Raw genomic sequence first — 13075 nt, 5'->3', positions numbered from 1 at the left:
TTCCGGCAGAGCCCTGGCAGCTGCACATAGCTTGGAAGGCAGCCGGGGATTCTCCCAGTGGTATATGAGTGCAGGAGCTGCACATCTACCATGGGGAGCCCTGTATAATATAGGTGGGCCAGTCTGGCTGCGCTCCTTGTTGCCATGTGCAGCACTGGCCAGAGCCATGCGCCACCAGGCAGCAGTGCCACAAGTGCCCCGAGGGCCCCTGCTTGCTGCTGGTGGTGACAAAAGCTGTGCGCCGTGGAGGGAGTATGTGTGGGGGAGTCCCCACAGCCTCCCACCCTCCACACTCACACCCTGCCCACTCAAGCTCTGTGCTCCTGCCAGCTGCCTGCATGGCCAGGATCCATACAGCATGGCACAGAACCAGCCCGGCCCAGCCTGGCAGCATGCGGTTCCCATCCATGGCTGGGACCCACACAGTGAGGTACGGAGCCAGCCCAGCTCGGTGGTGCACTAGAGTGTCAGGAGCCATGAGAAGTCCTGTGCTATCAGGCTGGGCCAGCTCCATGACTCCACATAGTGCTCCTGGCAGGGAGCGACACACAGAGGCATGGAGCCAGAGTCTTGCGACCCCCACGGAGTGCGGCGACTGCCAGCTCCCCCTCCACCTAGCCTGTTCTTATATGAATTTCCACTCTTGGACGAAGGGAAGGCTGAGGAACCTCAGGGGTGCCAGGAGAGAAACCTCTGCTAAGTCTCCAGCTCCTCCTGCCACTGGCAGCTCATTGGCTTTCAGCCAGGCAGCTACTGGAGGGTAAATTTTAGAGGGGCCCCACAGGCCAGACAGAATGGTCTGCCGGGCCAGATTCAGCCCGTGGGTCATATTTTGCCCACTCCTAGTCTAGCTTCATCCTCTTTGGAATCACCCTTCAGGTAGTTAAAGGCTGCTATTAAATCCCCTCTCAGTTCTCTCTTCTCCAGATGAAATAAGCCCAGTTCCCTCAGCTTTTCCTAAGCCCTGTTTCTTAGCCCCCTAACCATTTTCACTGCCTCCACTAGCCTCTCTCCAGTTTGTCCACTCCTTTCTGTAGTGGGTTCCCCAAAACTGGATACGGTACCCCAGATGTGACCCTACCAGTGCCAAATAGAAAGGAATAATCACTTCCCTCAATCTGCTGTCAGCGCTCCTACTAATGCAGCCCAGTATGCTGTTAGCCTTCTTCACAAGGACACACTGTTGACTCATATTCAGCTTATTGTGTACTGTAACCCTGGATCCTTTTCTGCAGATCAGCTGCTTAGCCAGTCAGTCCCCTGGCTGTAGTAGCGCATGGGATTATTCCATCCTAAGTGCAGGATTTTGCACTTGTCCTTATTGAATCTCATGAGATTTCTTTTGGTTCAATCCTCCAATTTGTTTATGTCTCGCTGCATCCTAGTTCTACCCTCCAATGTATCTACTACTCCCCACCAGCTTGGTGTCACCTGCACACTTGCTGAGGGTGTACTCCAGGCCATCTTTCAGATCACTGATGAAGATATTGAACAAAACCAGCCCCAGGACTGATCCCTGAAGAACTCCAATTGAGAGCAGCTGCCAACTAGATGTTGAGCCATTGATTACTACCCTTTGAGCCCAACAATCCAGCCAGTTTTCTATCTACCTTTCAGTCCATTCATCCAACCTGTACTTCCTTAGCTTGCCTGCAAGAATGTCACAGGACACCTATCAAAAGCCTTGCTAAATTCAAGGTATATCGTGTCTACTGATCTCCCATCAGCAGAGCCAATCATCTCACCATAGAAGGCAATCTAATTGGTCAGGCACAACTTGCCTTTGGTGAATCTATGATGATTGTTCCTAATCACCTTCTTCTCCTCCGAGTGTTTAGAAATGGATTCCTTGAGGATCTGCTCCATGATTTTTCCAGGGACTGAGGTGAGGCTGACTGGTCTGTAGCTCCCTGGATCCTCCTTCTTCCCTTTCTTAAAAGATAGGCGCTATGTTCACCTGTTGTCCGGGACCTGTCTCAATTCCCACAGAAGTTTCAAAGATAATGGGCAGTGGCTCTGCTATCATATTGGGCATGTTCCTCAGCATCCTTGGATGCATCACGTCCAGCCCCAGGGACCTGTATACATCCAGCTTTTCTAAATTGTTCCTAACCTGATCTTTCACCACTGTCAGCTGCTCACTTCCTCCCCAAACTGTGCTGCTAGGTGCTATAGTCTGGGAACTGATCTTGCCTGTGAAGACTGAGTTGAAAAAAGGTATTGAGTACTTCAGCATTTTCCACATCATATGTCACTAGGTTACCTCCCCCATTTGGTAAGGGACCCACAATCTCCCTGATCTGCTTGTTGCTGCCAACATACTTGTCCAAACCCTTACTGTTACCCGTCACGTCCCTTGCTAGCCACAACTCCAATTGCACTTTGGCCTTCCTGATTTCATGGTTGCATGCCTGAGTGATACTCTTGTACTCCTCCCTAGTCATTTGTCTAAATTTCCACTTCCTGTAAGCTTCCTTTTTGTGTTTTAGCTCACTGAAGAGTTCCCTACTAAGTCAAACTGGTAGTATGATATGCAATTGGGAAAAGAATGCTATGCATTCCTTGTTGTTCAAATCCTTGTTTTTCAATTAAAATGTTGTTGTTAGGTGCCATAGCTCAGGGATGTCCAACCCGCAGCACATGTGCCATAAGTGGCACAGGCAGCCTGTGCGTGGCATATGGCAGATCATGAAGGGATCAAGGAACACAAGAACAGACAGGAAAGGGAGCAAAAAGCAGAACAGCAGACCAGGAAGAAAAAACAAGGTAGGGAGCGGAAAGCAGAACAACAGATCTGCCACAGGAAGGGGATCAGAGTAGTCCTCAGGGAACATACAGGGCTTACCTTGTAGCATGCCACCCAAAAAGATTGCCACCCCCCCCCCCACACACCTTAAACTGAGGCAATTTGACCTCTATGTTTTTGGGTTTTTTTAAAGCTAGTAGCCACCTAATTTTCTTGGTTTATAGACACAGCAACCTGGTGGGAATCTCATTGGGTTTTAAGATGAAAGCATCAAGCAGAACTCTGAAGCACCAATGCAATAACTTACACTTTCTGCATCTCTTTGCATTCAAAAGCTGATCTAACTCTATCCCAACTACATGGTAGGTTCAATAGGAGACCCCGCTCAAAGGGTGGAAACAGATGTCCCCAGACATCTCATTTATGTTTCCATGATGTGTTTTATGGCAGCACAAATGCTGAGCAAATAGACATTGATACCCTTCACTGTGTCATATGAAAGGAAAATTGGTAGCGCACCAAAAGCTAGTAATTGAATCTACTGCTTTACTGTGGCAGATGTCTATTACCTCTGTAGCACTTCCCCTGCTCAGGCAGACCCCCGCCCCAGGAAAAACAGGGAGATCATATTGCTTCTTCTCCTGCACCATCAAGGGTAGGACAAAGGGTGACATGTACCTGGGCAGATCTAAGATTTTGAGAAGTGGGGGGAAAGCTAGAGTGGCACATCATCACACATTACACATATATAATGCAACACACATTTTTCTCCAGTTAAAGAGAAACTAAAAGCTTTACTAACATGCTAGGGGGTGAGAACTATATTTTTCAGCTTGAGAAATTGGTATATAGTCTAGCAAATCAATGCATATTCCAAGTTTTAAAAAAAACACAACCAACTAAGCAAAAACGGTCAAAGGATTGGGCCTGCAGTCATTAGAGTTCACTATGTCTCTTTTTCAGATCCATAAAACAAAATCTAGCCTTTTTACGTGCCTTGATGGTGCCTCCAAAGCTGCACTATCAGTCACTTCTACCCTGAGGTAACAGGACCATGATGGAATGAAGGTTTTCAGCTAAGATTAAAAGAGTCTGCAGGGCTGTGAAGTGGAGTAGAAAGAGATTGGCAGGAATCAGGAAGATGACAAAGAGCCATGAAATCAGTGGACTCCCTCTGCCTTCCCTGCAGAGAAGCATGCTCCTCCCAGGGCTGCTGGCTGTAGTGTTGGTCTAAAGATGTCAGCAGACATGAACAACGTGTGCCCCGAGAGGCTGGGGGGGCATGGTGACCACCTGCAGGCAGCAGCGGTTTTGGTGGTGGCAAGCTCCCATAGGCAGCTGCAGCAGTGCCAGTGGCAAGGCGGGGGGATGGCGAGTGCCAGCCGGCGGTCAACAACCACCCGCAGATGCCTCTAGTAGTATTGGTAGTGGCCAGAGGCGATTAGCGACAGCCCACAGATGCCGCTTGTGGGGGGAGGTTGGCTGCTCACTACTGGCAGCTCTTTTCTCAGGGGGTGCACCACCAATCTCAGGGTGTGCATGTACACCCATGTGCACCCCCTACATGACGCCAATGTCGGCAGACAAGGCTCTTTGGGTAGATGTGACCTCTTGTATTAAACCAATTAAATAGTTGGAAATTTTTTTCTTTGTTAGCTTGTTTACAGTCCCCCACCCACGCTTTTGCAGAGCCCTCATTGGGGTCCTAGCTTTTGCTAGGTCCCACTCATCACACACCCACCCTCCCACATTAGCACTGCGCATGCGCGAGAGCAGACACCCCCCCCCCCCCCCCAGTGCGAAGCTCTCCCGCTGGTTAAGGCCAGTGCCTCGTTTTCATCCACACTCCCCTCCCCCCCGTTCGATCCCTTCTGTCTACGCAAGGGTGGCAGTACCTTGCGACTACACTACCCAGTATGCAGCAGGCTCAGCCGACGCGCGCATGCGCTTTCCAAACGTGAGGGGGCGGACTCTTCACTCACCCCGCGCGGTCCCATCATGCACCTGGACGGCGGCGCTTCAGAACCAGCGCGCGTGCGCTAGATGTAAACAAGGCCTCGGTGACCCCGGAAGCGACCGTTTGCCGAGGGGGCGTCACATCCAGCCGGCATTTTGTGCGGAACCAGAGCGCGGCGCGGAGCTGAGCTGCTGGGGAGGCTGCCACTATGACGGACCGCTACACCATCCACAGCCAGCTGGAGCACCTGCAGTCCAAGTACATCGGCACGGGCCACGCCGACACCACCAAGTGGGAGTGGCTGGTGAACCAACACCGCGACTCCTACTGTTCCTACATGGGCCACTTCGACCTGCTCAACTACTTCGCCATCGCCGAGAACGAGAGCAAGGCGCGCGTGCGCTTCAACCTCATGGAGAAGATGCTGCAGCCCTGCGGGCCGCCCGCCGACAAGCCCGACGAGTCCTAGCGCCAACCCAACCCAGCCCCGCCCCGCCCCGCCATGCGCCCAGCCGCAACCCACCCCGGCGGGTACACCGGCAGAGGCCTGAGGGGCCCGCGAGGCTGAAGATGGCGCCTGCGGTGGGACTGACGGACACGGGTGCCTCCATGCCCACGTGTACAGCAGATTCCTGGTGTTTCTTCACCCTCCTGTTTTTTTAATGTGAAAGACAAACGTCCTGGGCATTTCCTGATTGCAGCTGGCGGGGGTCTGCAGCAGCCCTAGTTGCAGGAAGAGGACTGGCTGCACTTACCGCTGTTTTCCTTTGTGTATATGAATGCGATCACTTGTAGGGAAATATATGTAACTTGTTCTGACTGCAAAATTTAAGTTTTCATCTTTCAAGTGTTTCAGTTCAGACAACTGAAATCTCTCTGTAGAGATGTACATATATTTTATAGGAAAAAAAAATATATATATATCCATGTTGAATCTTAGGTTGTTGCTGCAAAGCCGTGGGCATGGGCAGGGGAGTGAAGAAACTGAAATTCTCTCTCTTCATCCACCTCCTTCCACACACAAACCTCTCTTTCACTTTATGGCTTTCATAAAGTCAGGAACCTCCACTGATTTCCTGCCCTGTGTTGTAGAGGTCTCATTAGCCATACTTTCACCTTAAGGCGCAGGCATGATGGTACTCGCAACTCTCTGTGTACTGCATCTAGTGCAAGACAACATTGTCACCTTATGGCTTAAGTAATATAAAGCTGTGCAGTGCAGCAACACACACAGGATTGAAACTGATGGCTTCTTTAAATAGCTTGTTTTATATATTCCTTTTTCTGAGCTCTCAGTGTTGCATTGGTTGTTTTGTTAACCCCTACTGTTTTCTTAACTTGGCTCTTCACCTTTTCTCTTCTGTACTGCGCCATGTTCTAACAGCAAAATTTTAATTTTAATCTTTAAAGTGCTCGAATACAAATAAGCTTCCATGTATAAAACATAGGCTGGAGTAGGAGAGGTCTAGGAAAAGCCAAATGATTCTCTGCTAAGAAATTATTTTTTTCCTCTTTCCCCCATTGGGTCAAACTTAAGCTCTCCCTTTAGGTCTGTTTCGTTCAAGAGTTAAGAGCTTAGAACCCATGTGTGGACAAAGTCTGTTTGGATGATAAAAGGATAAAGCAAGTATGTCGTGACAAAACTGTTACCCATGTAGAATGAATATTGCTGCTCCTGATTTGTTGCATAACTTGAGTTTAAAAAAAAAAATGTTTCTGTTAGCGAAAGTTAATGTCCTGTATTCCACTTACATGCATATCAAGCAAAAGTATAATTTGGTTAACAGCATAATACGATGCCAGTTCAAGTATTTTTGCCTATTTACATTGTAATAAATATAACTACTTAGTATCTTTCAGCTCTGCTGTCTGCTTTGTAAATATAGCTGCACAATAAATTGGTGCCAGAAACACTGAAGGGGAAATAACCATGAAAATATCTGCTGTTAGAAGCCTAGTAAATGACAGATGCTAGTCAGTTCCCAGGGTACTTATCTCCCTGCGCTTACAGAAGTAAGGCTGTGTTCTTAATGAGCATTGCCTACATCAAGGGCATGGCCATTTTTCAGTCCCAAGGCTATGTATTAAAGTTTATTTAGTGGAGGCCATCATCTCCACTTCTCTTTTTTATTTCTGGGGATTGACAACGGCCTATTCATAGCTCTTATTTTTCAAACTGCAGTGTGCTGGCTAAGGTATATTACATAGTATTGGAAGGAGAGATTCTTAGCGTGGTGTATAAGTAGTGGCTGTTTTCTTGTTGCCTTCTGAAAGAAAAACTTGCGAGAAAGAGCTGACAATAAATTCTAATATTATAAAAACCTAAGTCTGTCCGTAATGCTCTACTCGTGCTCTGATTGGCTGACTGAAACAGCCAGTCAGAATGCTCCAAGTGTGGGGGAGTACCGCCATGATTCAAAAGCTGTGGAGGACTGGATAGAGGGTGGGGGAGCAGAAGCCCCCAACCCAGCTCCCTGCAAGAGGCAGAACAGTGGCAGTGTGGGGCGTTAGGTGTCGGCACTCCATTCCAGCCCCCTCTGCCCTGTCATTCTTGATGGGCAATCGGCTAGTATATTAGTATTCTTTAAAATTATTTCACTATATTCGGTAACTGAAAGAAAAAAGTTTCGTCCTTTCTGCCTGCTTTGAACTGTCACCAGACACCAAAACGAGTTCAAATGCTCCTTCCAGCACAGTGAGCTTTTCTGAGGTGAAGGTAAATTAAGTAGAAGGTAAACTGATGTAGGCTGGACAAGAGGGGGATAAAACATAATCTTGAATGTCTGTCTTACCAATATACACAGGCACCCTAGTCAGTATACTGCAATCTATTTTGATATAAGTTAACTTTTAGAGTGACACAGAACTACTTTGGTTACACATTACTTTTCTCTCTTCTGTATCATGTTAAGACCCAGTCTAAATGGGAAAGTTTTACTGGTTATACCAATCCAAACTTTCCCATTGTAGATATTTATTCTAGTATGACTGACTTTAAGTGACAAAACAAAAAAACCTCGCATCTTTTACCTGATTAAGTGTTTGTGGGAAGTGGGGGTGGGAAATTATACCATATTAAGTAATTTAACAGTTTAAAAAAAATCACTTTGAATCCTTTTCTTAAAATTTGAAGTTGGTGGAATGTTGCTAACATTTTAGCAGAGAATGGAAACAAGGAAGAAGGAGTGATCATTTTAAAAGCTTACTTCAGCCAGAGATGATCATTTCATGAAATTTCAAATCAAAGACAATTCTCCAACCAAAGGGCTTTCTCCTTCCTGCAATGACTAATGTATTGGGAGTGTTGAAGTGATGTTATAGTCATTGACGGTCCAGGACATATTACCTACGAAATGTCTGCCTCTTGCATATCTTTAATTGGACCAACTGCAAGGTTGAAAGAGATGAACTTTTGGATATCATAGTACCCTTAAGTCTCTGGGAGGCAAGCAGACACAGCACAGCTAAGTAGCAGATGGAACAAGGCTTGTGTCAGTTGTTTTAAGTCTATCCCAGCCATTCAGTTGGTCCAATAAAAGATATAATTTACAAAATTAAATTATATACCTAAAGGAGGTATTGGAGCTCCTCAAATGGTGCTGCAAGAATCTTCTTTAGGAATGAAGGATGTGAAGGGACTGCTTGGGTTGTCCCATACAAAGGGAAAATATTAGGCAAAATAGGGGTTGTTACTAGCTCACTATATAATACATATCTATAATTTTGCGCTATTGAGCTTAACAGTATTCTTTGAAAGCAGCATGTATAGCTACAAATAAAGATCTACCTATCAGTTAACAGTTTATTGTCTTTCAGTTTGAGTTTGATGCATTGGCCCCATATTCTTCTGTTTCAAGAGAGTAAATAGGAGCTGAGTTATTTTCTCTCCCATTGTGAAACTACACAAGCTAACAATAGTGTGTGATGCCTTTCTCCATGAGGCAGTCTAGTATCTCCCCCAGAACAGGGGTCATCTTGCCTATAATTATTGCTGTTTCTTTCTGGACCCATTTTATTACTAATATCTAGACACATGGAACTGCCTAGGGGGGCCTCCTAGGCTACTGAATTTGGTCCTGTGGCACGAATGACCTAGGGGTGCCGTGAACTCCCCTAGCACCCCTACCTACCGTGCCAAATGCACCCTCTTTATCTCACCCGCCATGTCTTGCTGGTAAATATTGTTAAAGGGAGGCTGCCTTCTTTCCTCTTTGGCACGGTGCCCTGATGCATCTTAGTTACTGCTCCGCCTAGTTGCCCACCTGCGCCCTCGCGGGTGCCTCCTTGCTTCCTTCGTGACTCCCGCAGCCCGCACTGGGGCCCACCTCACCTCGCGACTCCCGCAGCCCACACCGGGGCCTCAAAATTGGGCTCAGGTGGCCTCAGCCTTATCTGGCCCCAGACCCCTTCTCAGGTCTTATGCCCCACTGGGGCTTCTTGCCTACGCCCGCACTGGGCTCCTCCCGATATTGCCCACACTGGGGCCGAGGTCAGGACACCCCAAAACATAGTGCCGCTCTCCGGCACCAGGAACCCCCCCACTACTGGGGAGCTCCCATGAGGCCTCTGCCAACCCCTACAGCCTCACCCAGTCCTCCGGTGTTATACAACAACCACAGAACAAAAACTTCACACTTCTGTGTTATAACATAAATTCCAAGCTGACTGGCTATCCATAGCTCCATTCATATCCCCACCAGGGTTTTCCTCCACCCAGTATCATTAGGCTTCTCTACCTTGCCTGCCCCAGCTTCTTCAGCTGCTAAAAGGAAACTGACCTCTGGCCTCAGCCTGGCTGTTTATATAGGCCAGGCCCTGCCCCCTTCTGGTCAGCTGACCAGACTGGTTGTCTCAGCAACCCGCACCTGTGCTGCCCTGGTGACTGGCAGCTGAGCCCATTTGACTGTTGTCAGTAGCAGGCACCTTAGTGCCCTGCTACAGGTCCCCTGTGTTCACAGGCAGCCATGTACCTGAGGAACTCCCAACATCTATATATGAAGCGATCAGGGTTGGCCAACTGGTGACTCACCTCCTGCATGTGGCTCTCAAGAGGTGAGCAGGGGCCTGTGGGCTGCCTCCCACTGCTGCATGGTGGGCAGAACTTGGGGATCTGTGTTGCTGCTGCCATAGTCTGCACACTGGGAGCTAAGGGGGGCCTCTGTGGCTGGGGTTTAGACACAGGAGGAGTTACGGGAAGGGTTGCTCTGCTGCTGCTGCCAGGGAGTGGGGAATGCATGCCACTGCCACTGCTACATCCCATGCAGTGGAGGCAGTCCAGGGGGAACAACCCTGCAGTGTGCAGCCTCCATGGTGTGTGGGCCCTGGGGCTGCATACAGGTGCTACATGTGGTCTCTAGCCACTATGAAGTTGGACAGCCCTGGCAGATTTTAAGTATAATTTTTCATCTGAGATGATCAGTACTAATCACTGTATTAGAAATGGTTTCATTCAGTTCTCGCATATGCCTAAATCTGTATATTTGTGAGTCATGGCATGTGGAAAGATATTCCCAAGGGGTTGTCCCCAGTGATCCCAAACTCATTCCTCTGAATGATCATTATTTCATTTTATGTCGAGGCTAAATGTGAACAGTTAAAATATTTTGAATTTTATTTGTCTTTGTCCTGCTTATCCTTGTGTCTTTGAGTTCCAGTTTACTCTTGGATTTAGTTTAAAGACACTGTTCAAATAATCTGCCGATACTCCAGAAAAATAATATATGGATTAATGTCTGTGTCAATAGAAATTATTGTATCATCTCATCACTGACTATAGCATATTACTGTGTAAGTCTGTTTCAAATCTATGTTAGTCACTTTGCCTTACCTCTGAATTTTCTTGGCAACCTCTCCTGAGGAATTTGGGCCATGGTTTGGGGGAGTCCAAATCACATTGACCTGTTTTCTTTCACTTGCAATTATGTTGGCATGTTTGGAAAATTCTAGAAGATGTTATTTTTAGTGAATAGTCTATAATCCTGGAGTTAGTTCAACAGAGTGCAAGGATGCAAAGAAGGAGAGTTAAGGTTTATACACCATACTACAAGTTAGCAGGATTGCACAAGTGTAAATCAGGGGAAGTTTGGCCTTCACCATCTTTATGATTCAGGACAAGAGAAGAACCTAACTATTCTAAGTTACCCAGGAGAAGTGTGTAGGGATAGCTGTTAAGATTTATCAGCTCAATAAGCTTGATCAAAACATTGAGACTTATTATAGAGCATGTAACACTCAAAATGTACAGAAGAGAATTATTGTGATAGTTGCTGTTTTTCCTGCAATGTGCATGTCTGACATGCTGCTCAGCATAAGGATTGATTTTTTTTTTTAAATTAGAAAACTTGTGTACATAGTCAAGTTGTTTTAGTAGATTCTGTTTTGGATGGCAGTTTCATTATTAATGTATGTTTATTCTACACCAGAGGGCGGCAGACAACTTTTTTTTTTTTCAGCAGAAGAATGGACATTTTAGGATTCAGGTAAGGCAGGTAATGTTAAATAACAGAAAAGTAGTTGCACAGTGGTTGGCACAATTCTTTTTCTAAATATATGAAGCATAATAAAAGTGATCTTGAAATTGAAGCCATCATTTACACACAAATGAGTATCCTCTGTAACATAAGCTTGGAGTTCAAATACTTGCTACTGTATCTTTCCTTCTCAAAAGGCAATTGGATTGTTTTAATTTGGAAATCTTTATATAACAGTATGGATCCATAATTTTCTCCTTTGGCTTCTGCCCTGTCCTCTGTTACAGAGATGGCAATGCATTAGCTTATATTTCTATAATGGCATACAAGCATTAAAAGTGTATCTTGTCTGTGTACCATAATAGTTGTAGAATTATAGAGCAGCAGGTCTGGAAGGGACCTTGAGGGGTTATTTAGTTCAACCTCTGCCAGAGGCAGGATCCAAACCATCTTGTACAAATCTATTGTTTAACCTCTAAGCAAAACTACAGTCAAACCTGACACAACAAAAGACATAACACCCTAACCTACCACAGATAAAGCATGGGAACCACAATGGCCAATGTTCTGCTGCTGTAAAAATTGTTAAAATGTAGCCCAGGTGTACATAGGTTTGTACTCCCCTGTCCAGTTAAGGGAAGTATTGGCAGGGCAGTGTGCTGCAGAGGGACACAACAGCCCAGCGGCCACCTCCATTCCCTATAGGAGTCAGCCCTAGTCAGTCAATTACTTAACTATATACAAATTTATTATTACAACAAAACCATTAAAGAGCAAGGACATCAATTATATATGTACAAATTTGTTAGAAATATTATTAAAAATGCATTATCAATAGCTGTTAGCTCCCATCAATAGTGTTGTCCTCTGAATAAGCACGGCTGCCAGCCCTCCTTGTCTCCTTAATGAGAGAGGGAAGGGGGGGGTTGGAAATTGAAGGGAAAACTACCAAAGGCTCTTTGTACTAAGGTATCACTCCCTCTTTGTTTTGCAAAGTTACTATCTCTTTGTTACAGTAAAGCATATACTCCTCAGCTTTTCTCATGCAGATAAAAGTAGATTACAGTTCTAACCTTGAAGCAAGGAAAATTCAGACTCTTGTAACCTCAAATATTGTCTGCCCATGCGCAATAACCTAATACATATTAAGCCTATCCGCCCCGCATACTTAAGTAGTTAATTATAATACATATGCGACGCATGATTTGACGTATTTACATACATGTTTGTATGAATCGGAAATGAGTTGTAAAAGTTCCTCCTTCTGCACACGTGGTCAGGAGAGAGGGGATAAAGCCAGCTGGGCAGTTTCCCTCAGGGGCAGCAGAGTGTTTGATCTTTTGTCTCTCTCTCTGACCCTATTTGCAAATATATACCTTTTGTGTTGCTAATAGAATGTGTCTGTGGCTGAAGGTTTTTTTTTGCCTCCCGAGAAACGAACCGCGATTTTTACATCAATAATTGGCGCCCAACGTGGGGCTTCTCGAGGACTACCCCGGAATTCAGTAACGGAGCGCCTCCGGTACCAGGGGTTGTGCGCACCGAGCCGACTTTGGACTCGCCCCTGGAATTTGAGGTTTAAGTCCGAATATCCGGGAAGTTAAAGGAAGTATCCCATGTAAATTCTGAGTTTCTGGAGAGGCAGACACACTTTGGAATTTGGATCGAGATCTCTGGGGTATCTGAGTGAGTATACGAATTCCCTTTGCCCAATCTGGTGTACGGATCTAAACAAAGGATGTGTAAGTTTGCTGAGAAATTCTAGGCTCAGCTCTCATTGTAAATCATCTGTTGTTGAGATCTTTTTGGTATTTGGTGTGCCTTGGGCGCATTTTTGTGGGCAAATGGGTACGAGTAGCTCTCGTGTAGAAAACAATATTGATACCCCTCTAAAAGTCTTAT

At 46.1% G+C, this 13075-nt stretch overlaps 2 protein-coding genes across 3 annotated transcripts in view; one reads left to right on the top strand and one right to left on the bottom strand.

Annotated features, from left to right (window-relative positions):
• Positions 1-4860, bottom strand: part of STX11 (syntaxin 11) — a 55389-nt gene extending 50529 nt beyond the window's left edge. The window contains exon 1 of one of the 2 annotated variants that reach the window (XM_090040987.1): positions 4729-4860. The gene's annotated coding sequence lies outside the window, so the exon portion shown is untranslated. Of the gene's footprint in view, positions 1-4641; positions 4709-4728 lie in introns of those variants that run through there. The other variant, XM_090040979.1, reaches the window with a different exon arrangement.
• Positions 4771-6555, top strand: SF3B5 (splicing factor 3b subunit 5). Its single transcript, XM_090040988.1, has one exon. It carries the CDS (start codon positions 4912-4914, stop codon positions 5170-5172), a length of 261 nt encoding a protein of 86 aa, XP_089897114.1. The 5' UTR covers positions 4771-4911; the 3' UTR covers positions 5173-6555.
• The last annotated feature ends 6520 nt before the right edge of the window (positions 6556-13075 follow it).

The sequence above is a fragment of the Crocodylus siamensis genome, chromosome 1, assembly GCF_052110815.1.
Source record: "Crocodylus siamensis isolate JL-2025a chromosome 1, ASM5211081v1, whole genome shotgun sequence".
In the NCBI taxonomy this organism is placed as follows: Eukaryota; Metazoa; Chordata; order Crocodylia; family Crocodylidae; genus Crocodylus; species Crocodylus siamensis.
The sequence above is the reverse complement of the archived record's forward strand: the minus strand, read 5'-3'. Positions and strand labels throughout refer to the sequence as shown.